This window comes from Eschrichtius robustus, chromosome 13 (assembly GCF_028021215.1).
Source record: "Eschrichtius robustus isolate mEscRob2 chromosome 13, mEscRob2.pri, whole genome shotgun sequence".
Taxonomy (NCBI): Eukaryota; Metazoa; Chordata; class Mammalia; order Artiodactyla; family Eschrichtiidae; genus Eschrichtius; species Eschrichtius robustus.
In genome coordinates, this window is record NC_090836.1 from 81,982,405 (window position 1) to 82,009,946 (window position 27,542).

The 27,542-nt window shown below is 36.8% G+C and overlaps 1 protein-coding gene and 1 pseudogene across 2 annotated transcripts in view; both read left to right on the plus strand.

Moving 5' to 3' along the window:
- The window catches only part of CFAP54 (cilia and flagella associated protein 54), a 305,843-nt gene that overhangs the window by 125,410 nt on the left and 152,891 nt on the right, over window positions 1-27,542 (plus strand). For both annotated transcript variants that reach the window (XM_068561127.1, XM_068561128.1), the window contains exons 31-36: window positions 10,791-10,905; window positions 11,260-11,360; window positions 18,063-18,293; window positions 20,045-20,187; window positions 21,754-21,935; window positions 23,536-23,763. In XM_068561127.1, coding sequence (XP_068417228.1) covers window positions 10,791-10,905; window positions 11,260-11,360; window positions 18,063-18,293; window positions 20,045-20,187; window positions 21,754-21,935; window positions 23,536-23,763 — 1,000 coding nt within the window. The remainder of the gene's footprint in view (window positions 1-10,790; window positions 10,906-11,259; window positions 11,361-18,062; window positions 18,294-20,044; window positions 20,188-21,753; window positions 21,936-23,535; window positions 23,764-27,542) is intronic.
- On the plus strand, window positions 27,049-27,527 carry LOC137775337 (translationally-controlled tumor protein-like; annotated as a pseudogene).

The window sequence follows — 27,542 nt, forward strand, 5'->3', positions numbered from 1 at the left end:
AGGATGTTCTTCTCCAAGTCAGGGAATATAGGGGAGGGGCAGATGCAACACCTTGATTTCTGCTTTGATAGCAATATCTATTTTCTTTTTATGTTTGTATGCATGACATATCTTTGCACAAAGAAAAAAATTTTTTATACTTCAACAGACAAGTATGCAGCAGTATTTTCTTCCAATTTTATAGTTTCATGGTTTAGATTTAATGTTTTAATCCATATGGAATTTCTTTTGGGGTACGGTTTAGATTAAAAATTAGTGTTTTTTCCTGTAAAAATTTTAATCAACTGTCCTGGTAACAATTAAAGAGTAATCCCTTTGTTACTTATTTTTAATGCTACCTTTTCACATTGGTGATTCTACTAATAATGCTTATAAATCACAATGAAGATATTTCATGAATTTTCATGTTCTATATAACAAAAAAATCAAAATATATGGAAATAACTGCTGAAAAGACAAAGCTGATTTGATAGAAACATAGTAATATTGAGAGTTTAATGTGCTACTTTAAAAAGACAAATAAAAAGGACATAGAAAATGTACATAGTATAACTAATAAGATTAATTTAATATATATAGCCAATTGAGACTAAATACCCTTTAAAGCACTTATTTAATTTAAAAAAGTAATATTTAAGCTGCAAAATAAAGCTCAATAAGTCACGTAGACTAAAATTTGTAAAGACCACATTCTCTTACAGTACAATAAAACTGAAATTTTATAACAAAGTAAATTGCTGGCATATATAATTATATAATTTATAACAACAAATTACTGGCATACATAATTGTATATAATTATAATATATAAAAAAGAAATCTAAAACTATAGAGCGTTTTGAAAATCATGCTAATGAGAAGCCCACATATCAAATGTACTCAAAGCAGCAGTTAAAGACAAATTTTAGCTTTAGAAGCTCCTGTTACTTACTAAATGAGAAAAATAAAATTAAATGAACTTTTATTGGACTTGAGAAATTGGAAAAATAACAAAATAAATCTAAGAAAGCAGAAAGAAAAATAAAAAATAAAAGTTGAAATTAATCAATTTTAAGTTGGTTTTAAAATAGTCTAATTGGCTAGGGTTAGTTCTTTGAATATATGAATAAATGAGGTAATTTTCTGGCCAGCAAAATAAGAAAAAGTGAAATGTAAGTAATCCAGAGAGAAAATAGTCATAAATTTGGAAGTTGTTAAACATTAGATAGCAGTGTATGTAGTTTAATATGAATAAATTTGAAAATCTAATCTGAAGTGATGATTATCTGGAAAATTTTAAATTATAAGAATTTATTGAAGCAGTAAAAAAAATTGGAAAGCTCAAAAACTTTTTAAGGCTAGTTCCTTCGTAGGAACAAATAATTTTGTTTTACATAAAGCTACTTCAGAGCATGGTTATAGTTTGCTAGTAAATTTACCACAGCAGGCTCTGATAACAGTTTTGTAAAAAGAGAATAAAAAAATAGAAAATTAGAGATCAACTTTATTTAGGAGTATATAGAATAAAAATAAAACACTAGCTTATAAATTTAGCAGTGAGAATGTAGATTTTGTTCTCAATATAAATATAGTAGGAAATCTAAATATAATTATCATTAGTAGTCCAAGGAGTCTTTTGTAGGTGCTAAAAAGTCATGTGGTGACGTTCAGCAGCAATTCCTGGCAAATTAGGATTAGAGGAAGATTTTCTGTTAAAATATGTAATACAACAAAGAAACCTATTATTCCTTCTATCATTTAAAATTGTCCTGAAAGTTCTTGGCAGCACATTAAAATAAGAAATAGAAATTAGGATTAGAATTTATGTGATTATCACATAATACGGTCTCAAAAATGTTTATCAAGTGAAATCCACCGTGAAGTACTCTGAAAATAGAGAGGAAAGATTGATATCTGCAAATAATTATTACTTTTTTTTAACTTAACAAGTTAATTAACTGAAAACTATCAGAACTAATAATAGAATTCCATAGGATGGATAGATGCAAAATCAACGCTTTGCTGTATCAACTAGAAAATATAATGGAAAAATGATCCCATTTCTGTGAACTACAGGATTAAGTTTATCAGGAATTGTGAGGGGACTCAGGCTAATATAAAGAAGACCAAACATCTTTACTAAGAGGTATGAAAAAAAATGACTTGAATAAATGGAGAGACATAGTACATTACTTGATGAGCAGATGGAATGTTGTAAAGATTTCTATTATTCTCAAATTAATTTGTTGGTTTAATGCAATTCCAGTCAGATTAGTTTGTATGGAGTGGGCTACAATAATGAAAAATATTTAAAAAATAAAAAAGCTTGAAAGAGAGCCTTGTGCTGTCAGGTAAAGAATAACAGATTTGTATTTGTGAAATAATAGGCAGACAGTCATTGGAACTCAGTGTTTTGGGTCAGAAACAGGCAGTGATATAGGTAATCAAAACAATGAATAAGTCATGAAATCAAAGATCAATAATGATGATTACATAAAAATTTAGAAGTACTATTTTTCATAATACACCATAAACAAAATAAAAAGCAGTCAGAGCTAGGAGGAAGCATTCTATGAAGAGGTTGAAGAGTGGAGGAGTTTATTCAGTGGATGAGAGTTCTGCAGAGCATGGTGGAGAATGCTGAGAGGGCTGGGAAGATGGTGGCCCAAGTGTACACCCGTGACCTCCTCTCCTTCCCACCTGTTTCTGGAATAACAGCAATAAAAGCATTCTGGTGGGGTGGGAGAGAGAGGAGGTAGAGAAGAGACCAAGCTGGTTGGAAAACAGCAGGCAACTAGTGTCAGGATGCAAGTAGCAGAGCAGAGGATAGATTCCTAAGTCCCCGGTGATCAGTGGTCCAAGCTTTGTAGTTCAGGCAGACAAAACATTTGCCAAAATGAATGCCAACTAACTGGGAGGCTCTTGAAATTGCTGCAGCTTGGCTGGAGTCCCAACCAAGCACAGGATCCAGGATCATCTTTATCAAAATCGAAGTGAGAGGCTGACCACTACTGGGACCAAAATGAGTTTGGGACCCCAGCCCCTGGAACTAGCTACCAGATTCACCTGGTCATTTCCTTCACCTTGTGTTAATATGACTTTACGTTTTATTTAATTTAAGCTTTTGGATCCCATTTATCATGTTATAGCAGGGTGGTGTTGTACCTAGCAAGTACTTACCAGAAGAAATATAGATTTTAGGAAATATATAAATTTCAAGGAAAATAGGTAGTAAGTACCAATAGAGGGAGGGATAATAAGCGACCTTACAGTATTCGGAGAAGGGGACAGGGGTCGATGGCAGATTAAAAAAAACAAGGTTGAGAATCCTTACAGGTGATTGGGGAGAAGGGAGAACATTTAGTACTGTCCGCCTTTGGCATCCACTCTGCATCCAGGCATTCAGCCAACCATGGATCAGAAATATTTGAAGAAAAAATTCCGGAAAGCTCCAAAAAGTAGAACTTGAATTTGCTGCACTCCTGTCAACTATGTACATAGCACTTACATTGTATTTACAACTATTTATATAGAATTTACATTGTATTTTATTTATTTATTTATTCCAAAGAAATTCAGGCTAAATGCTTTCATGATTAAAAGGTATCATTCTTTTTTTTAAATATCTTTATTGGAGTATAATTGCTTTACAATGTTGTGTTAGTTTCTGCTGTATAACAAACTGAATCAGCTTCCCCATATACCCTCCCTCTTGCACCCTCCTCCCACCCTCCCTATCCCATCCCTCTAGGTGGTCACAGAGCAGGGAGCTGATCTCCCTGTGCTATGCCGCTGCTTCCCATCAGCTATCTATTTTACATTTGGTAGTGTATATATGTCCATGCCACTCTCTAACTTCGTCCCAGCTTACCCTTCCCCCTCCCCGTGTCCTCAAGTCCATTCTCTACGTCTGCGTCTTTATTCCTGTCCTCCCCTTAGGTTCTTCAGAACCTTTTTTTTTTTTAAATTTTAGATTTCATATATATGTGTTAGCATACAGTATTTGATTTTCTCTTTCTGACTTACTTCACTCTGTATGACAGACTCTAGATCCATCCACCTCACTACAAATAACTCAATTTCGTTTCTTTTCATGGCTGAGTAATATTCCATTGTATATATGTACCGCATCTTCTTTATCCATTCATTTGTCGATGGACACTTAGGTTGCTTCCATGTCCTGGCTATTCTAAATAGTGCTGCAGTGAACACTGTGGTACATGATTCTTTTTGAATTATGGTTTTCTCAGGGTATATGCCCGGTAGTGGGATTGGTGGGTCATATGGTAGTTCTATTTTTAGTTTTTTAAGGAATCTCCATATTGTTCTCCATAGTGGCTGTATCAATTTACATTCTCACCAACAGTGCAAGAGGGTTCCCTTTTCTCCACACCCTCTCCAGCATTTATTGTTTGTAGATTTATTGATGATGGCTAGTCTGACCAGTGTGAGATGATACCTCATTGTAGTTTTGATTTGCATTTCTCTAATGATTAGTGATGTTGAGCATCCTTTCATGTGTTTGTTGGCAATCTGTATATATTCTTTGGAGAAATGTCTATTTAGGTCTTCTCCCCATTTTTGGATTGGGTTTTTGTTTTTTTTGATATTGAGCTGCATGAGCTGCTTGTATATTTTGGAGATTAATTCTTTGTCAGTTGCTTCATTTGCAAATGTTTTCTCCCAATCAGAAGGTTGTCTTTTCACCTTGTTTATGGTTTCCTTTGCTGTGCAAAAGCTTTTAAGTTTCATTAGGTCCCATTTGTTTATTACTGTTTTTATTTCCATTTCTCTAGGAGGTGGGCCAAAAAGGATCTTGCTGTGATTTATGTCATAGAGTGTTCTGCCTATGTTTCCCTCTAAGAGTTTTATAGTGTCTGGCCTTACATTTAGGTCTTTAATCCATTTTGAGTTTATTTTTGTGTATGGAGTTAAGGAGTGGTCTAATTTCATTCTTTTACATGTAGCTGTCCAGTTTTCCCAGCACCACTTATTGAAGAGGCTGTCTTTTCTCTATTGTATGTTCTTGCCTCCTTTATCAAAGATAAGGTGACCATATGTGCATGGGTTTATCTCTGGGCTTTCTATCCTGTTCCATTGATGTATATTTCTCTTTCTGTGCCAGTACCATACTCTCTTGATTACTGTAGCTTTGTAGTATAGTCTGAAGTCTGGGAGCCTGATTCCTCCAGCTCTGTTTTTCTCTCTCAAGATTGCTTTGGCTATTCGGGGTCTTTTGTGTTTCCATACAAATTCTGAAACTTTTTGTTCTACTTCTGTGAAAAATGCCATTGGTAGTTTGATAGGGATTGCACTGAATCTGTAGATTGCTTTGGTAGTATAGTCATTTTCACAATGTTGATTCTTCCAATCCAAGAACATGGTATATCTCTCCATCTGTTGGTATCTTTAATTTCTTTAATCAGTGTCTTACAGTTTTCTGCATACAGGTCTTTTGTCTCCTTAGGTAGGTTTATTCCTTGGTATTTTATTCTTTTTGTTACAGTGGTAAATGGGAGTGTTTCCTTAATTTCCCTTTCAGATTTTTCATCACTAGTGTATAGGAATGCAAGAGATTTCTGTGCATTAATTTTGTATCCTGCAACTTTACCAAATTCATTGATTAGCTCTAGTAGTTTTCTGGTAGCATCTTTAGGATTCCCTATGTGTAGTATCATGTCACCTGCAAACAGTGACAGCTTTACTTCATCTTTTCCAATTTGGATTCCTTGTATTTCTTTTTCTTCTCTGACTGCTGTGGCTAAAACTTCCAAAACTATGTTGAATAATAGTGGGAGAGTGGGCAATCTTGTCTTGTTCCTGATCTTAGTGGAAATGGTTTCAGTTTTTCACCATTGAGAACGGTATTGGCTGTGGGTTTGTCATATATGGCCTTTATTATGTTGCGGTAAGTTTCCTCTATGCCTACTTTCTGGAGGGTTTTTATCGTAAATGGGCATTGAATTTTGTCTAAAGCTTTTTCTGCATCTATTGAGATGATCATATGGTTTTTCTCCTTCGATTTGTTAATATGGTGTATCACATCCATTGATTTGCATATATTGAAGAATCCTTGCATTCCTGGGATAAATCCCACTTGATCATGCTGTATGATCCTTTTAATGTACTGTTGGATTCTGTTTGCTAGTATTTTGTTGAGGATTTTTGCATCTATGTTTATCAGTGATATTGGCCTGTAGTTTTATTTTGTTGTGACACCTTTGTCTGGTTTTGGTATCAAGGTGATGGTGGCCTCCTGTAATGAATTTGGGAGTGTTCCTCCCTCTGCAATATTTTGGAGAGTTTGAGAAGGATAGGTGTTAGCTCTTCTCTAGATGTTTGTTGGAATTTGCCTGTGAAGCCATCTGGTCCTGGGCTTTGGTTTGTTGGAAGATTTTTAATCATTTTCAGTTTCATTGCTTTGTGATTGGTCTGCTTATATTTTCTGTTTCTTCCTGGTTCAGTCTCAGAAGGTTGTACTTTTCTAAGAATTTGTCCACTTCTTCCAGGTTGTCCATTTTATTGGCATATAGTTGCTTGTAGTAATCTCTCATGATCCTTTGTATTTATGCAGTGTCATTTGTTACCTCTCCTTTTTCATTTCTAATTCTGTTGATTTGAGTCTTTTTCCTTTTTATCTTGATTAGTCTGGCTAGTGGTTTATCAATTTTGTTTATCTTCTCAAAGAACCAGCTTTTAGTTTTATTGATCTTTGCCATTGTTTTCTTCATTTATTTCTGATCTGATCTTTACAATTTCTTTCCTTCTGCTAAGTCTGGGGTTTTTTTTTTTTTTCTTCTTTCTCTAATTGCTTTAGGTGTAAGGTTAGGTTGTGTATTTGAGGTGTTTCTTGTTTCTTGAGGTAGGATTGTATTGCTATAAACTACCCTCTTAGAACTGCTTTTGCTGCATCCCATAGGTTTTGTGTTTTCATTGTCATTTGTTTCTAGGTATTTTTTGTTTTCCTCTTTGATTTCTTCAGTGACCTCTTGGTTATTTAGTAGTGTATTGTTTAGCCAGCCTCCATGTGTTTGTATTTTTTACACTCTTTTTCCTGTAATTGATATCTAGTCTCATAGCGTTGTGGTCAGAAGAGATATTTGATACGATTTGAATTTTCTTAAATTTACCAAGGCTTGATTTGTGACCTAAGATATGATCTATCCAAGAGAATGTTCCATGAGCACTTGAGAAGGAAGTGTGTTCTATTGTTTTTGGATGGAATGTCCTATAAATATCAAGTCCATCTTGTTTAATGTATCATTTAAATCTTGTGTTTCCTTATTTATTTTCATTTTGGATGATCTGTCCATTGGTGAAAGTGAGGTGTTAAAGTCCCCTACTATGATTGAGTTACTGTCAATTTCCCCTTTTATGATGGCTATTAGCATTTGCCTTATGTATTGAGGTGCTTCTCTGTTGGGTGCATAAATATTTACAATTGTTATATCTTCTTCTTGGATTGATCCCATGATCATTATGTAGTGTCCTTCTTTGTCTCTTGTTATAGTCTTTATTTTAAAGTCCGTTTTGTCTGATATGAGAATTGCTACTCCAGCTTTCTTTTGATTTCCATTTGCATGGAATATCTTTTTCCATCCCCCTCACTTTCAGTCTGTATGTGTCCCTAGGTCTGAAGTGGGTCTCTTGTAGACAGCATATATACGGGTCTTGTTTTTGTATCCATTCAGCCAGTCTGTGTCTTTTGGTTGGAGCATGTATTCCATTTACATTTAAGGTAATTATCAATATGTATGTTCCTGTTACCATTTTCTTAATTGTTTTGGGTTTGTTATTGTAGGTCTTTTCCTTCTCTTGTGTTTCCTGCCTAGAGAAGTTCCTTTAGCATTTGTTGTAAAGCTGGTTTGGTGGTGCTGAATTCTCTTAGCTTTTGCTTGTCTGTAAAGGTTTTAATTTCTCCGTCAAATCTGAATGAGATCCTTGCTGGGTAGAGTAATCTTGGTTGTAGGTTTTTCCCTTTCATCACTTTAAATATGTCCTGCCACTCCCTTCTGGCTTGCAGAGTTTCTGCTGAAAGATCAGCTGTTAGCCTTATGGGGATTCCCTTGTATGTTATTTGTTGCTTTTCCCTTGCTGCTTTTAATATTTTTTCTTTGTATTTAATTGTTGATAGTTTGATTAATATGTGTCTTGGCATGTTTCTCCTTGGATTTATCCTGTATGGGACTCTCTGCACTTCCTGGATTTGACTGACTATTTCCTTTCCCATATTAGAGAAGTTTTCAACTATAATTTCCTCAAATATTTTCTCAGTCCCTTTCTTTTCCTCTTCTTCTTCTGGGACCCCTATAGTTCGAATGTTGGTGCATTTAATATTTGCCCAGAGGTCTCTGAGACTGCCCTCAATTCTTTTTATTCTTTCTTCTTTATTCTGCTCTGTGGTAGTTATTTCCACTGTTTTATCTTCCAGGTCACTTATTCATTCTTCTGCCTCAGTTATTCTGCTATTGATTCCTTCTAGAGGATTTTAAATTTCATTTATTGTGTTGTTCATCATTGTTTGTTGGTCTATAGTTCTTCTAGGTCCTTGTTAAACGTTTCTTGTATTTTCCCCATTCTATTTCCAAGATTTTGAATCATCTTTACTATCATTACTCTCAATTCTTTTTCAGGTAGATTGCCTATTTCCTCTTCATTTGTTTGGTCTGGTGGGTTTTTTCTTTGCTCCTTCATCTGCTGCATGTTTCTTTGTCTTCTCAGTTTGCTTAACTTACTGTGTTTGGGGTCTCCTTTTCGCAGGCTGCAGGTTTATAGTTCCCATTGTTTTTGGTGTCTTCCCCCAGAGGGTAAGGTTAGTTCAGTGGGTTGTGTAGGCTTCCTGGTAGAGGGTACTGGTGCCTGTGTTCTGGTGAATGAGGCTGGATCTTGTGTGTCTGGTGGCAGGACCGCGTCCGGTGGTGTGTTTTGGTGTGTCTCTGAACTTATTATGACTTTAGGCAGCCTCTCTGCTAATGGGTGGGGTTGTGTTTCTGTCTTTCTACTTGTTTGGCATGGGGTGTCCAGCACTGGAGCTTGCTGGCCATTGAGTGGAGCTGGGTCTTAGCATTGAGACGGAGGTCTCTGGGAGAGCTCTCACCAATTGATAGTACGTGGGGCTGGGAGGTCTCTGGTGGTCCAATGTACTGAACTCGGCTCTCCCACCTCAGAGGCGCAGGCCTGACACCTGGCCAGAGCATCAAAGCCCTGTCAGCCACAAGGCTCAGGAGAAAAGGGAGAAAGAAAAGAAAGAAAAAATAAAATAAAATAAATAAAGTTAATAAAGTAAAAAAATAAGAAAAATATTATTAAAATAAAAAAATTTAAAAAGTAATTTAAAAAAAAGAAGAGCGCAACTATACCAATAAACAAATCCACCAGTGATAACAAATGCTAAAAACTGTACTAAGATCAACATAAAGATCAGAAACTAGTCAGTCACATACAGCAACCCCAAGTCTACAGTTGCTCCCAAAATCCACCGCATCAGCTTTGGGATGGTTCGTTTTCTATTCAGGTATTCCACAGATACAGGGTACATCAAGTTGATTGTGGAGAGTTAATCTGCTGCTCCTGAGGCTGCTGGGAGAGATTTCCCTTTCTCTTCTTTGTTCGCACAGCTCCTGGGGTTCAGCTTTGGATTTGGCCCCGCCTCTGCACGTAGGTCATCCTCTGGCATGGGTTCTTCGCCCAGACAGGAGGGTGTTAAAGGAGCAGCTGATTAGGGGGCTCTGGCTCACCCAGGCCGGGGCGGAGGGAAGGGTATGGAATGTGGGATGAGCCTGTGGTGGCAGAGGCCAGCGTGACATTGCACCAGCCTGAGGGCGCCGTGTGTTCTCCCTGGGAAGTTGTCCCTGGATCATGGGACCCTGGCAGTGGCGAGCTGCACAGGCTCCTGGGAGGGGAGGTGTGGATAGTGACCTGTGCTTGCACAAAGGATTCTTGGTGGCTGCAGCAGCAGCCTTAGCATTTCATGCCTGTCTCTGGGGTCCGCGCTGATAGCCGCGGCTTGCACCCGTCTCTGAAGCTCGTTTACGCCATGCTTTGAATTTCCTCTCCTCACACACTCCGAAACAATGGTCTGTTGCCTCTTAGGCAGTTCCAGACTTTTTCCCGGACTCCCTCCCTGCTAACTGTGGCGCACTAGCCCCCTTCAGGCTGTGTTTACACAGCCAACCCCAGTCCTCTCCCTGGGATCTGACCTCCGAAGCCTACATTGTATTTTAAATAATCTAACGATGATTTAAAGTATATAGGAGGATGTGTGTAGGTTATATGAAAGTACTATGCCATTTTATATAAAAGACTTGAGCATCCTTGGCTTTTGGTATCTGGGGGGGTCCTGGAACCAAGCCCCTGCAGTTACCAAGGGATGAGTGTAGTCATCTAAAATGCTTATCTCTTGTTGATATCCAGAAGTTGATAGTAGCTGGGAGCTTGCACATGATGGAACTAAAAGGACTGAGGTCTGTTGGAAGCAAGGTAGTTTGTCTAGGGTCACTCTTATGTAGTTATCTTCTCAGTTTTAAAGGGGAGTGTTCACGTTTTATTTTCAGTTCAGTTCTCTTCCTCCTAGATCATACTTCAGCTCTCATCACATTTTTATGGTGTGATTTACATTTTGCTCTTTTGAGAGGCTAGCTATTCAATGACGACCAGGAGTATCATAGTCTCATTTATGCGTGGGATATAAACAATTATGGGTATTCTTCTAGCATAATTTCAGTGACAATACTCCTTAAAGTTTTATTACTTTGGGGTAGTTTTATAAATTCTTGCCGATCCTTTTAACTGACTTTATCTTTTTGTATTAGGAGGAATGAGTCCCTACTTGGAATAAGAAAAATGAAATATAAGGACAATACTTTGTGTAAAAAGGTCATCAAACCTATGAAGAAGTTCAGAGCTGCAGTAGTGGAGATTGGAAGAGTAAGTTTCATATAAATTTTGAATTTTAAGTTAATGAACTTAAGAGATTCATGTATCTGGAGATGGTTGGCTGTACTATAATTTAGTATAATGTGAAACAGAAGAGAATACCAACAAGCATAATTTTATAATTATGCAATATATTTTAATTCTTATCACAAGGATATTTTTATAACCATTTTTTTTTTGTCTACAGGGGTACTTCTTTTACTTTTGATAATAATTTTAATTGAGTGGCATAAAGAAACCACTATTTTAATGTCAAAAGATAAGCATTAGAGTACAAGTAAATTATAGTATTGTGTTAAGATTTTAAATTGGATTTGTAACATTTTTGTTATCTCCCATGTTAAGACTACAGAAATGAAGCCCAGACAGAGATCTAAAAAAAACGAAACTCTAAGAGAATTTTTGAATAAAAATCCTTTTATTTCTGAAATGGCGGAGCAAGAAAGGTATTGATTGATTAATTAATTAAATGTTTACTTGAGGGTTACTATGTGTTGTGCATTATTTTAGGCACCAGGGATACACTGGTAGACTAGACAGATAAGATCACTGCCATCAGGGAGCTTACATACTAATAAAAGGAACACAAAATAAACAAAGACACAAATAAACAATTTATTTTTTTATTTATTTTATTTATTATTTATTTATTTTTTATTGGGGTATAGTTGTTTTACAATGTTGTGTTAGTTTCTACTGTACAGCGAAGTGAAGTAGAATTCCCTGTGCTATACAGCAGGTTCTCATGAGTTATCTGTTTTTTACATATTAGTGTATATATGTCAATCCCAGTCTCCCAATTCATCCCACCCCCCCTTCCCTCCTTGGCATCCATACGTTTGTTCTCTACATCTGTGTCTCTATTTCTGCCTTGCAAACTGGTTTATCTGTACCATTTTTCTAGATTCCACATATGTGCATTAATAGACAATATTTGTTTTTCTCTTTCTGACTTATTTCACTCTATATGACAGTCTCTAGGTCCATCCAAGTCTCTACAAATGACCCAATTTCATTCCTTTTTATGGCCGAGTAATATTCCATTGTATATATGTACCACAACTTCTTTATCCATTCATCTGTCAATGGACATTTAGGTTGCTTCCATGATCTGGCTATTGTAAATAGTGATGCAGTGAACATTGCAGTGCATGTGTCTGTTTGAATTATGGTTTTCTCTGGGTATATGCCCAGTAGTGGGATTGCTGGGTCATATGGTAATTCTAGTTTTAGTTTTTTAAGGAATCTCCATATTGTTCTCCATAGTGGCTGTGTCAATTTACATTCCCACCAACAGTGCAAGAGGGTTCCCTTTTCTCCACACCTTCTCCAGCATTTATTGTTTGTAGATTTTCTGATGATGCCCATTCTGACCGTTGTGAGATGATACCTCACTGTAGTTTTGATTTGCATTTCTCTGATAATTAGTGATGTTGAGCATCTTTTCATGTACCTCTTGGCCGTCTGTATGTCTTCTTTGGAGAAATGTCTATTTAGGTCTTCTGCCCATTTTTTGATTGGGTTCCTTGTTTTTTTGATATTGAGCTGCATGAGCTGTTTGTATATTTTGTCCATTGATTCGTTTGTAAATATCTTCTCCCATTCTGAGGGTTGTCTTTTTGTCTTGTTTATGGTTTCCTTTGTTGTGCAAAAGAAACAAGACAATTTAAATTTTTGATAAATTTTATAAAATAAATGAACAGGATGATGTACTATAGAGTAACTGGCCTGGAGTGGAGGTGGTGATAGCAGTAATTTAGATAAGAGTGGCCACGAGATTAAACTGGTAAATTACTTTTAATTATTGGCAGATAATGTTCTTGTTTATAAAACTTAAACCATAAAACTTATCATGGTATGTTTAGCTTTTATTGTCACGAGTACACATTTATGATTCTCATACATTCTTTATATATCTTACCTTCATTATGTAATGCTTTCCTTTACCTGTTTAGTGATTTTGATCTTAATTTTCAACATATAAATATTAATTAAACCACTCTTACTTTCTTTTTGTTTGCATTTGCCTATGCTCTGTTTGATTATCCCTTCATTTTCTTTATTTAAATTATGACATATTTTAGATGAGTATAGAAAATAATATAACAAATGAACATGTACCCAATATGCAGCATACCATATAAAGTGTTTGGGATGCATTTCTGTCCCCCTCTATCCCAGAAGTAATACAATCCAAAATTTGGCATTTATCATGCTTATAAGTGACTTTATACTTCAATTATATATGTATATGCCCCTAAATAACATACAGTATTATTTTTTACAATTTTTTTTGCCAATTTGCTCTTATTCCTCACTATTATGTTTATGAGATTTTCTTCATGTTGATTATACACAAGTCTAGTCCAACTTTCCATTATGTAAACAGTGCTACAAAGGACATTCTTATATATATCTCCATATGCACATGTGAGAGTTTCTGGAGTAAATACACAGGAGTGTAGTTCCCAGGATATGAACATTTTAACATTTCTAGATATTGCTAAATTGCTTTAAAATTTTCATCAGTGGTGTGTCAAATTTCCCTTAGTCAGCATCTTCCCTGATACTTAATATTATTATCAAATTTTCAAATTTTTGTGGACCTATGAGCTGTGAAATTTTCTCTCCTTGTTATTTTAATTTTTATTTCTTTGATTACTAATGAGGTTAGGCAGCTTTTCATGTTTCTTTTAAACCCTAGGGTTTTTCTGTTCTCAAGACTGCTTGTTTAGATCCTTTGCACATTTGCAACTTTTGTTTTTTCATTTATTTTTAGAAGTTTGGATACTAATGCTTTTCCCAGTTTGAGGCTCATCCATTTACATTTTAAAAGTCATCTTTTTTTATTCATTCATTCATCTATTTATTTATTTATTTATTTATTTATTTTTGGCTGCATTGGGTCTTTGTTGCTGCACGCGGGCTTTCCCTAGTTGTGACGAGCGGGGCTACTCTTCATTGCGGTGTGCGGCTTCTCATTGCGGTGGCTTCCCTTGTTGCAGAGCACGGGCTCTAGGCATGAGGGCTTCAGTAGTTGTGGCTTGCAGGCTCTGCGCTCAGTAGTTGTGGCACACGGGCTTACCTGCTCCACGGCATGAGGGATCTTCCTAGACCAGGGTTTGAACCTATGTCCCCTGCATTGGCAGGCGGATTCTTAACCACTGTGCCGCCAGAGAAGTCCCTGAAAGTCATCTTTTTTTAAATCAAAAGCTATGACTGTTAATTGGGTCAAATGTATCAACATTTCTCTTTATTATTTTTGAAATTCTTCTCTAACTGAGGTAGTAAGGTGTTTTCTTCATCAATTTAAATGTTTGATTTTACAATTAGGAAATTGCTTGAGAGATCTTTATATATCCTAGATATAGGTCAAGGCCCTTGTTGGATATGTGGTTTGCAAATATTTTTTTTCAGTGTGTAGCTTGCCTCTTCATCCTCTTCACAGTCTTTCACAGAGCAAAAGTTTTTAATTTTGATGATGTTTGACTTATCAATTTTTCCTTTAATGGGTTGTGCTTTTGGTGTCACTTCTAAGAACACTGCCTAGCCCTAGGTCATATATTTTTTCCCCAAGTTTTATAGTTTTATGTTTTATATTTACTTGTGATCCATTTTAAATTAACTTTTTGTATAAGGGATTGAGATTTATGTTTTTACTTATAGATATCCAACTGCTCCAGTACGATTTGTTGGAAAGACTGTCCTCCTTCTACTGATTTGCTTTTGCAGCTTTGCAAAAAATCAGTTGGGCATATTTATGTGGGTATATTTATGTGGGATTTGGGAAGATACTCTATCAAATTTAGGAAATTGTCTTCTATTTCTTGTTTTCTGAAAGTTTTCTTCTGAATTGTGTTCAGTCTTGTTGAATATTTGTTCTTCACTAAGATTTTTTTCTCCTTTAATCTGATTATGCAGTGAATTACATTAATACATAAATGTTAAACTGTGCGCAGTGTCTTTTTCTCACACTTTTGACTCCAACAGTATGTGTCTTCCAAAATCAGCCACTTCTCAGGGAGTTGGGACAAGATAGCAGAGTAGAAGGACCTTGGGCTCACCTCCTCTCACGAGCACACCAAAATTACAACTAACTGCTGAACAACCATTGATAAAAAAGACTGGAAACTGTCAAAAAAGATATTCTACATCCAAGGATACAAAACCCTTTGCCTGGTTTCTCCTAATGGTAGCATCTTACAGAGCTATAGCATAAAAATTCAATTCAATTCTGATAATATCTACCTGGAGTCAGCATCAGATCCCACAAGTTGAAGGACCCTGCCCCACAAGACTGGCCCCGCTTTAGATGCCGGCCACAAATGGGATGGCCAGGCTACCCACATTTCTGCCCAGCCTACTACAAACTAGGGGGTCCCCATAATTCCGCCTCACCCCATTCAGGTTCAGTAGTTTGCTAGAATGGCTCCCAGAACCCAGGAAAACATTTCACTTATGTTTACTGGTTTATAAGGGATGCATGTGAACAGCCAGATGAAGGGGCTCATAGGACAATGTCTGGAAGGGTCCTGAGCACAGGAACCTCTGTCCCTGTGAAGTTGTGATGCATTGCTCTCCCAGCAAGTGGATGTGTTCACCAGCCTGGAAGCTCTCTGAACCTTATTGTTCATAGGTTTTTAAAAAACCCAATCTGCAGTCACTGTCCCCAGAGACTGGGGGTTGGGGCTGAGAGTTCCACTTAGTAATCATGTGTTTGATTTTTCCGGTGACCAGCCCCTATCCTGAGGCTCTCTAGGGGCCCAACCCTGAGTCACTTTACTAGCACCTGAGTCTAGCACCTTACTAGACTCAGGTGTGTTCCAAAGGGGCTCATCATGAATAACAAGAAACTCCTATCACTCAGGAAACTCCAAGTTTTAGGAGATCTGTACCTGGAACAAAGGACAAAGACCAAATGTATATTTTTATTATAACATACTATGTCTGCACACATACATTCATTTTTTACCTACTGATTCAACTTCTTTAAGATTAATAGCCACTCTGAATCTGTGATTTTTTTTTTGAGTTCCTTTTGATGAATTCTATTTTCTAGGAAATTATCCATTTTATCTAAATTTTCAAATATATTCATAAAACGTTATTATATTCTCATGTTATCTTTTGAATCTCTGCTATATCTACAGTTACACCCTGTATTTCATTCCTAACTTCATTAATTTTTGTCTTCTCTCATATTTTTGAGATTTATCTTGCCAGAGGTTTGTCTGTTTTTTCCCCATTTTTTCAAAGAGCCAAATTTTGTCTTTGTAAGTCTTCTTTATTGTATTTTCCTTGCCCTTAATTTTTGCTTTTATTCTTATTACTTCCCAGCTTCTTTTTTTTTTTTTTTTTAACAGCTTCATTGAGATTTTAGGCAAGGAAAAAATTATTTTTCCTTCTACCCTCCTAAGTTCCCTGGCTGGGACTCTGTAATATTAGACTGACAAAAGACAGATTAACAAGAGAAAAACAAACAGGAGTTTATTAATGTTAGCATATGCATGGGAGAACTCAGTGATGAGTAACTCAAAGGGGTGGTTAGGACTTGGGCTTGTGTGGCATCGTAACAAAAGAACAACAAAGTTATAGTAAAGTGACAAAAGAAGGAAAAGGGGTTTAGGCTTTCAAGAGCAGCAAACTCTGGTAGAAATATGAGAGAAACTAATGGAGTAAGGCTTGTTTGGGCAGGCCCATCTTGACGCTGATTTTCCGTCTTCATGGCCATAAGATTTCCCAGGAGAGGAGATTTATGGCATTCTTCATTTTTCAGAAGTTTCTATTTTCTATCAGATAAGGGAACCTCCAAGAAGGCATCTTTCTGCATCTGTTCATTCTCATTTACCTCCAGCTCAAAATGATCCTAACGCCAAAGTGAGAAGTATCTCCCTGTATGATCTCACCCTCTGTGGCAGGGAAGGTGCAGCTAGTCCTGTCACTCTCCTTGGCCTTTTGAGGTGACTTGACCTCTTCACACAGGAATAAGATTGATTTTTATTTTGGAAATTATATTTTTAATTTTTAAGGTAGAGTGATTTAAAACATTTCCATTTGTTTGGAAACCAAAAAACATTACTTAAGACAACCAAACAACAGCAAAAAGCTCAAAAAACTTTGGATTAAAAGGAAGTCATCAACAAAATACAAAATATTTAGCACTGAATGATAATGTCAACACTACATATCAAAAAGTAGTTTCCTTCCTTCCTTTGTTCTTCAGAATATCTGTTTTTCTCATGCAACAATGTCTATCTCCCTTCCTTCCATCCATCCCTCTTTCCTTCCTTTTCTTCCGTGTGTGTGTGTGTGTGTGTGTGTGTGTGTTGTATTGATTCAGATGCAGACATGTTATCTATTAAAGTGAGCAAGATACTTTAACTTACCAGTTGAGATCTTTTCTTCGCCTTCTCCAATATAAATCAGGTAGAATGGCACAGACCAATGAGGCAGCAACATTGTCAAGGGTTAAAAAAAAAAAAGATAAAGTATTTTGAAGAAATAGTCATGCCATATAAACAACTATGTAATTATAAAATTAGGTGGGCTACTTTGAGATTTTGATAGGAATAATTTGAAACAAATTGAATATATGTTATACTTAAAATCTAAACTATTAGCTAAATTTTGAGATATTAGTTTTTTCCAGAGCACACTGCATATGGATGTATGAAGTTATTTCACATATAGTTGACTGTTTTATTTCCTCTGTAGTCTAGCTAATGTTAGAAAAAATTTGGCTCCATTGTTTTTGTTCCTTAAGGAACAGAACAGAGAAATGATTTTCTTGTTTAATATTGAAGTTAGTTGATGAATGTGAACATTATAATGTTATAATTTAGTTGTCTAATCTCAGTGGCCTTTTGGTGACGGAAGAGAAAGGCGCTGTTTGGTTTGAGCCTAGCACACAGACATCAGAGAGAATTGAAGGCAATTCATAGTGTCTTGATCCCTAGTGTTTATCCTCGTGCCTGCTTCACTGTCCTAGTTCACATTTTTAGCGCTAAGGGAATGACAGATAAACCAGAAACATTTGCATAAGGGCAGTCAGGTGACTTCTTGATGTATTTTGTACAAATTGGAATCATTCTTCTTTGTTAAATGTCTGGAAGTTTGTATAATTTCAAAACTTCCTTCTCCCTCTGCAGAAATAAGAGAGCTGATGTTCGAAAAGTAGCACATCGATTCCTGGTAGATAACTTGAATCCTTTAATATTAAATTATGTTAAAAAGAAGAGGTTTCATCAAATATTTCTTGAGGAGATGCCCTGGAAAGCTCAGATGAACCTGTATCTGGCAAGCGCACACTTCAGCCTGCTTTTAACAAAGCTAGGGGAACGTACAAAGATAAAATTTGGTTCGTCATTGGTAATGGTCAGGTAGAGTATATTATCAATGAATAATACTTCTTTAGTCTCAAGAACATGGGTTGTATTTCTATGATCAGGGCTCCAATGCTGATGATAACTTAAAGAGGTTTACAAAGTGCTTCAGTCTTTACTGACCTTTGGTATATTTTTAAACTTCTTATCTCGGAATCTTTCCCAAATGAGTGCTGAAGTGTTTATGAAGTAGTAATTTGCATATATTTTGAATATATTAGTCAATATAGCTTTCAGTTAAAGGGGAAAGTGAATTTTCCAAGAGAAGTTTAATATTAATTGTACAGTAATTATATTAGTAGTCATTAGGCAAATCTCTGTTTCATTTAGAGGTATATTTTAAGCCTCTCTAAACACAGGTCCTGTTTTCTCATACAATATAAACTTTCTGTCATTAATTCCAAAGACATTTTCCAGCTCTTGTTGATTGTCTTTGGCTAAAGTGTTGTTTATAGGAGATAAAAAAAGAACATAAATACATAATATGGAATACCATGTAACCAGAGTAACTCTATGTAACCAGAATCTTTCTTTAAAAAGACAAGAACAACAGAAAAAAACTCATTGAGGGAATTCCCTGGTGGTCCAGTGGTTAGGACTCTGAGCTTTCACTGCCGTGGGCCTGGGTTTCAATCCCTGGTTCGGGAACTAAGATCCTGCAAGTGCACAGCGTGGCCAAAAAAAAAAAAAAAAAACTTGTTGAGCACCTACTAGATAACCAGGTGCTGAGATAGGTACAATGGGCATTCAAAGATGAGCAGGATATACAAGTTGGAGGCTGGTAGTGTGGCTCACAAATGTTCACGAATAATTGTAAATAATGGTAAAAAGTGAAGTGCACATAAAGTTTTTGTTCCTTGGGAGGAGGCTTTCTGGTGATGAGACTAGGAAAGGTTTCACGGGGAGAAGCCACTTGGCCTGGGTCCTGATGGACAGGCAAGATTTAGAAATGTGCAGGTAGGGAAATAGGCATTTCAGATAGGTGGAAGTATGAGTCAAGAGCCCAGGTAGGAAACACAGGATGGGAACCCCCAGGGGTCTGACCAGAATCTAGGGCATGTGAAAGGGAGTGGTGAGAAGTGATTAGAAAAGTAGGTCGGTACCAGATCATGGAGGGTCTTAACAGTCTATTAAATCTTAACTTTAATTTATATACAGTGGAAGATTATTAAGTTGTTTTTCTTTTTTTAAGCAGGGCTATGATAAGCAATTTCTCTGACAGCAACATATCAAATGGATTGGAGGAAGGAAAGAATGGTGACAGGGATATGAATTAAGAGGGTATTTATTTCAGTAATCCAGTGATACAATATGCAGGTTGAAACCCACGATGAACTTGATCCAGTTTCTATTTCTCCAGAATTTTGTTTAAAATAAAATTCTGGTCTATGTGGGCTAGACCAGGTTAGCATTTAAGAAGCAGTTAGATTGCTTGACTAACAGGGAAGGCTTTTGGCAAAGTGACCCATTCTTGAGGCTCTGAAAGGGAAAACAGTTCAGATCAGATGGGCTTCCTCACTGTCCCCTGAACACTGAGAGCTCTTCTTCTCCGACCTGCCAGTCACACATGGCCATTCGTGCATGATTACTTGGCAGCACAAAAATTAGACAGTGACCGAATTTGTATCAGGGTAACTTGGTGCTAAATTCCATTTTATTAAAACATGTATTTATTTATTTGGTATTTGACAGAATTAATTCAATTTTGCTTATATTGTTTTTTTAATGAGGTTTTTTCCCCTTTGCAGTTTCCGATCATTTGATCCTAATATGTTCTCACCGTATAATTCAGGAACAGTATTACCAACAGGAAAATTGACTCCAGAAAACTATAAAGTGATGCTTGATTTCCTTCTTACAGCTGAAAAAAGAAAGGCTCACTTACCATCAGGTAAAATAAATATGTTCTATGCTATCAAATTGTATTTAGTTTTTTTATTCACAAATGCAACACGTACATACACACATACCCTGACACGTACACCCCCCCAATAGACACAGAGCTACACACATCATTTTCCAATGACTTAGGAATTTAGTTGAGTTGTGATATTTTGTAGGAGATTCTTATTTGTTCTATTTTTTTAAAAATTTCTACATTTCTGTGGCATCATCATCATTATATTTGGAAATATTTATGTAGGATTCTCCCCTAAATCAATTTGGCCATTCAGCAAATATAATGTTCTTTTAAAAATATTGGTAGCCTCCAGTGGTCAAGGTAAGTGAAGACTTGCTGTCAGGCATTATGTTTTAGTGGAAGTAAGTTTCAGAACAAATTCCACCAAACATACTGATGCAAGCAGGCATGAAAACATCATGCAGCTGTTTCACAGTTCCGATTTTGTTCTCAGGACAGTCCACTCTTGCCTTAGGAGCTGTAATTAGCACCTTCCATGAAAGCTTTCTCCAAGATGAAGGCAGTAATACCCTAATGGCAGGACCAACCAATATTGTCTTCTGGTCAGGTGACTGGGGGCTCCAGGACGTGGAGAGATGTAGGTGAACAGGACTTTCTGGGTGTTGCACTGATGACACTATTTCTAAACAATCACCTATCTTGAATACCACTCATTTCACAAGTAAAAATTTATTTCTAGTATCTTTATGCTAGTACAAACCCTCTTATATAGATTTTCAAAAATGGCATTTTAAATCCTATATGGCTTATTGCTGAACAGGATATTTCATATGCTGGTTAACTGCCCCAGGGGGTTTGATTCATATTTGAGGTATTTAACATGCTTTTTAATTTCTTCTAGGGTATAGTTTAAGTTTAACTGGTACCTGCATGTCATACCAGGACTATTAAAGTATTTGAAAGTAAATTCCCTGGACATAGAAAGAGTCCGAGTTTTGTATGTACATTACAATGTATATAGCTTCTTGAGTTTTTTTTAAAGTAGCTCCCTAAGACCTCCCATGAAATTGGCAATAAAATATTCTGCTATTGAGACTTATTATTTAATGCAGAGTTCTAGTAAGAGAATGTTTGTGGCAGGAGAAATCCTCTGTGTTTTTATAGCACAGCAACGGGAGAATGAGTGATCAGGGTTGCTGCACTGCCTAACACCAGGGGAAGCTCCTCGCCTTCCGGTGTATGTGTCCAGGGAATGGCCTGTTTGGGGGGGAAATTAAGAGTGGGATCCTGTCATTCTTCTCCCCCAAAGCATGACATTCCTGCCTCTGCATCGTTCCCTTGGCCATCACCCTTGCCTGGAATGTTCTCCATACTCTTCCCACGTAGCTAAATCATGATCACCCTTTAAGAAGTAATCTAAAAGCCTCCTTCTCTGGAAACTTTCCCGGGTTCATCATATCCATGATAATTCTGTCCTTTCTCCAAATTTATGTAGCACTTGTTATCTGAATTATTCATTTGATGCTGGTCACCTGTTGTGTTTCCTGGAACTTAACTCTCTTTTCAATAATGTTATACTTTATATTTGTACTGTAGATGCAGAAGAATTTTCGGCATTTCTTAATTCCAACATGAGTGATGAAAATGTTTCCAAGACACAAACAAGTTATGAATCAGACTCTCAGTCAGGTCTCAGTGGTAAAGAAAAGGATCACTCAGCAAATGTGGGTCTCTTGGATCATTTTATGAAAATCTTTTTATATTGCAGGAGAGCAATGGTAAGGTGGTCCTTCTTATTTGTTAATGTAGTGGACATAAATCTCAGCCCATGAATTTGGGCATGTATGATACATTTATTTACTTATTATCCATAATTTAAATTTCACCTGTGAGATTAAATTTGCTGGATTTTATGTCAGTCATCTGTAAGGCTTGCCTGCCATGGGACTGAGGTCTCACATTTGGTCAAGTTGTGAGGGAGGAGGGTAAGCCCCTTTAGTCATTAGTCATCCATCCACCCAGAGCTGAGGTGGCCTTTGACCTTGTCTACAAAGTCTCCAGGAATATTCAGACACCCCTCTGCTACTTTCTAGCCACACTTGGGACATGGGCTTCTCCAGTGACACCAGGGGTTCTTCTTCGGGCTCTTGATCCCTCCTGGGCACCATAGACTCCTTTCTCCCCTCTAGCACAGGGGAAGATCTTTCTAGGCCACAGGGAAGACCTGTCCCTTCCCCCCTGACCTCCTGCTTCTCCAGGCTACTTGTGTCTTCTGTCAAATGCTTTTCTCTTTTTCTTGTTAAATATTATATGATAGATTATTAAACTCAGAATTGGAATCATTAGCTACAAAGAAATTTGTTTCCTTTTTCTCATAGCAAGAAGGGGATGTACTTCAAACTTCTCAAGAGATGAGAAGAAATCTATTCTTTCTAGATGAGAAAGGAATACTTAAGTTCCCACTTTCTTCATCAAGTAGAGAGAGTGACTTTATAAAAATGTAAAGTAAACCCACATCATCTCCCTTGACCATGAGCATTGCATCCTCTGCTCCTTTGTACCAGCTTCAGGGCCCTAGAAGGTCTGGGTTCTGCTCACTTCTCAGGACTCAGCTCCTCTTGCTCTTGTGCAGCCCACTCTCCCCTCTGTGATTCCGAAAGCACTAAGCTTGCTCCCTCCTCAGCCCTCAGGTTCACCCTCCATCCTTTGCACCTGCTGTTCCCTCAGCTCCAAATGTTCTCCTCCCAACACTCCCACCCCCACCTTCGCATGACTTGTTCAACTCAACATTCAGGGCTCTGCTCATATGTCACCTCATAGAGGACTTCTCTCCTGACCACCCTGTATAAAAGGACCTGTCCTCTCACCCTCATCAGGTTCTGAGTCATTTCTGCTTTATTTGCCTTTACAACACTTATCATTCCCTGAAATTGTATTTTTATTTGTCTGCTTATCTGGTATCAGTCTCTCCTAATAAATTGAAGCAGCACGAGGGCAGGCCCAGTTTCCCTTGCTCGCTGTGACATTCCAGCACCTAGAACAATGGGCGTGCTGGAGTCAGACCGCTGGTGTGCAAATCCTAGCTCATCATTTAGTAGACTCATAACCTTGGGCAGGTTAGCCCCATGCCTCCATTTCCTCATCTGTAAATTGAGGAGAATTCTAGTGCATACCTACTTCGTAGGAGTTGTCATTAGAATGAACTGAGATAATGCATGTAAGTGTCTTACCACAGTGTCTAGCACATGTAAGTAGCATATAACAAATGGTGTTAGTTACTCTTATTATTGACGTAGAATATTTGCAGAAAGAGGAAGTTGTTCAGAGATCCATAACTTTGGGAACTTTGGCATCTTTTGAATGTTGTGTTTGTCTTAGGTTCTTGCTCATCGTGGCGGCTATTGGACACTGCTTCAGAACTGCTGTCGGGCTCTTTGGAACTTTACTCAGGAGCTACAAATACTTCATAAACAAGCAGTGGATCTGTATAAAACATTTCCTATTAGCCAGGACGGTTTCCTCTGTACCTCTGTTTTACCATTCTATTTGGGAGCAGAATTACTTATTGACATGTTAATAGAACTACAAAATATCAGTTCTGTTAAGGTAAGAGTATTTGGGTAATTCTTTTTATTGTAGGTTAATTAACAAATTATTTGTACCATGCAGCTTGGGATAAGTAGAAATTAATATTTTGCTTGAGTTGTTCTTTGGTTTGTCTGTATTTCATTTGTTTCTCATTGTTATTTGGTTCACAGTATATAACAGTACATTGATGTTAATTACAAATATCTGCCTGAAAATTCAGTTTCTTAAATGGAACAGAAAGTAACATTTACTGAGCTCCAGCTTCTATATAAAGTAATCTAAATACATTTAATCCTCATAGCAGTCTTTTTGATGGAGAAAGAGACAGACCCTAAGACAGATCATGTAGCTTGTTGGTTGATATTTATTTCACTGCTTTATCTGTCCATGTTTTGTTACACTAGATGTGGTAGAATTTACAGCCATCTCAAATCTAGCACACTGTGGTTTAAAGCATGAAAATAAAACTGAAAAAAATGCAAACATCATACAATCCAAACACATTGAAAATTAGTAAACACATAAACACTTTGAGTCATGGGGTTTATAACATTTTCAGATGTAAAATATATGACAACAATAGCACAAAAGACTGGGAGGGCAAATAAAATTAAACTGTCATAAGTTTTTAAACTTTATATAAATATAAAGTGATACAATATTAGCTCTCAAGTAGAATGTAATAAGTATGCATTTAATAATCCCCAGAATAACTACCAAAAAAGAGATATAGCTAAAATGCCAAATGGAAGCTAAAAGTAAAGTGGAAAACTAAATAATAGTCAATTAAAGAAGGCAGGAAAAGAGGAACACAGACACATGGGACAAATAGAAAACAAATAATCTAACCCAATTATATCTATAACTATATTAATATAAGTGGGGTAAATACCCTAATTAAAAGGCAGAGATTGTCTGACTGGATAAAAGAGAAAGACGTGTACTTGTCCATAATAGAAGCACTTCTGGGACTTCCCTGCTGGCACAGTGGTTAAGAATCTGCCTGCCAATGTAGGGGACATGGGTTCAAGCCCTGGTCTGGGAAGATCCCACATGCCACTGAGCAACTAAGCCCGTGCGCCACAACTACTGAGCCTGCACTCTACAGCCCGTGAGCCACAACTGAGCCCATGTGCCACAACTACTGAAGCCCGCTCACCTAGGGCCTGTGCTCTGCAACAAGAGAAGCCACCACAATGAGAAGCCCGCGCACTGCAACGAAGAGTAGCCCCCGCTTGCCACAACTAGAGAAAGCCTGTGCACAGCAACAAAGACCCAACGCAGCCAAAAATAAATAAATTTATAAAATAAAAAAAAGAGAGAAGCACTTCTGGGTATAAAGAAACAGGTAGATTGAAAATAAAACTGAAAGAAAATAGTAAGCTTAAAATATGAAAATAGTAAACATAAAAAAGCTGGTGAGGCTATGTTAATATTAGATAAAATAGTCTTCCAATCAAGAAGTATTTTGAGAGATAAAGAGGGACATTTCCTGATGAGAAGAAGCTCAATTAATCAGGAAGACATACTAATCATAAATGTGTATGCGCCAAATAACAGAGATTCAGAATACACTCTGGACACCCAAAGCTTGAAGAGCTTCCTGTTTGGTGGACACATTGATGTGTTGGATGGGTATCAGGCCCTGACTCCATAGAGAGAGGGCACAGAATCTCCTCATCTTGGACCCTTCCAGACCTAGCTCTATGCACCTCTTCCTTTTGGCTGTTCCTGAGTTGTATCCTTTATAAGAAAACTGTATCAGTGAATTCTGAGTCATTCTAGGAAATTATTGGACCCGAATTTATAGCTGGTCAGTCAGAAGTGCGAGTGACCCTGAGACTTGTGGCTGGCATCTCCAGTGAGCACTGAGCCCTTAAACTGTGGAGTCTGACCCTGACTCTGGGTTAGTTAGTGTCAGAAGTGACGTGCAGTACAAATTAAGATTGGTTGGAAACAGAGCACAAGGCACGTGGTGTGTGCACCAAGATGTATTGTATGCAGAGTCAAAAAATAAGTCATAATAAAACTTAAAAGACTGAAATCTGAAAGAGTATGTTTTCTAACTGCTATATTATAAACAGATTAATACAATGTAGGAAGAAAAAGCTCCAAATATCTGGAAATTAAATAACACAGTTCTAAGTAATCCATGGGTCAAAGAAGAAAACACAAGGGAAATTTAAAAAGTATTTCAACTGATGATAACATATCAGAATTTGTGGGATGTAAATAAGCCAGTGCTTAACAGAAACTTTATAGCTTTAAATGTTTAGTAAATAGGAAGAAAGATATAAATCAATCATTTAAGTGTTCATCTATGGGAACTAGAAAAAGAAGAGTAAATTAGACCCAAAGTAAGTAAAAAGAATAATAGAAATAATAAGAAGAAATGAAGGAAATGGTAAGAGCAGAAATAAATTAGATATAAAACAACCCAGAAAATTAATAAAGTCAATAAATTAATCTTCTGAAAATATTATTAAAATTGGCAGAATCTTAGGAATACTGATGAAGAACGAAAGTGAGAAAAGCACAGATTACTAATACTAGTAATGAAAGAGGGATATAGCTACAGTTCCCATATATATTAAAAGAAAAATAAGGGAATGTCATGACCAATTTTTACTAATGAATTTGATAACTTAGATGAAATGGACATATCTATTAGAAAGTACAACTTAACAAATCTGACACAAGAAGTGATAGAAAAAATGAATTACCCAAATATATTAAAGAAATTGAACTCATAATCAGAAACCTTGACATAAAGAAAACTCTAGACCCAGAATATTTCCCTGCAGCATTCTAGCAAACGCACAAGGAAGAAATAATAAATCATATACCAATTTTTTTTTAGAAGTGAGGCCAGCTTAACCCTGACAGATATATCAGAAAGAAAACTATGAATCAATATTACTCATGAACATAGACACAAAACTCCTTAATGAAGTGTTAGCAAATCAATCCCAGTAAGATATAAAATATGCAAATTATATATATAATATATACAAATGATGATCAAGGGGGGTTTAATCCCAGAAATGTAAGGTTACCATTTGAAAATCAATCAGTGTAATTCACCATATTAACAGGATGAAGGAGAAAAATCACATGGCCATTGAAATAGATACAGAAAAAGTATTTACAAAATTCGATATCACTTTTTCCACCTGCTGCTCCTCCCCCTCTGGTTTCACCATGCTCACTCTGAGCTCTGGGCACCTGCTAAGCCAGGGCAGCTGTCATCTCTCTCCAGCTGCCATCACAATTATTTACCTGGACCTCATCAGCCATCATGAGATGTTCCCCGACATTTATAAGTTCCTGGAGATCGAGAGCGGGCTGTGCCTGGAGGTGGAAGGGAAGATGGTCAGTAGGACAGAGGGTAACACTGATGGAAATGTACTCTGCTGTACAGTGCTCTCAGTACCCTAGGTGAAGGTACTGAAAGCACAGTAATCACTGGTGTTGATATTGTCATGAACCGTTGCTTGCAGAAAACCAGTTTCACAAAAGAGGGCTATAAGAAGTAAATCAAAGTTTCCATGAAATCCATCAGAGGCAGACCTGAAGAACAGAAACCAGAAAGAGTAAAACCTTTTATGACAGAGGCTACAGAATAAATCAAGCACTTCCTTACTAATTTAAAAAACTACCTGTTTTTTATTGGTGAAAATATGAGTCTGGATAGTGTGGTTGCTCTGCTGGACTCCTGTGAGGATGGTATGACCCCATTTATGATTTTCTTTATGGACGGTTTAGAAATGGAGAAATGTTAACAAATTTGGCAATAA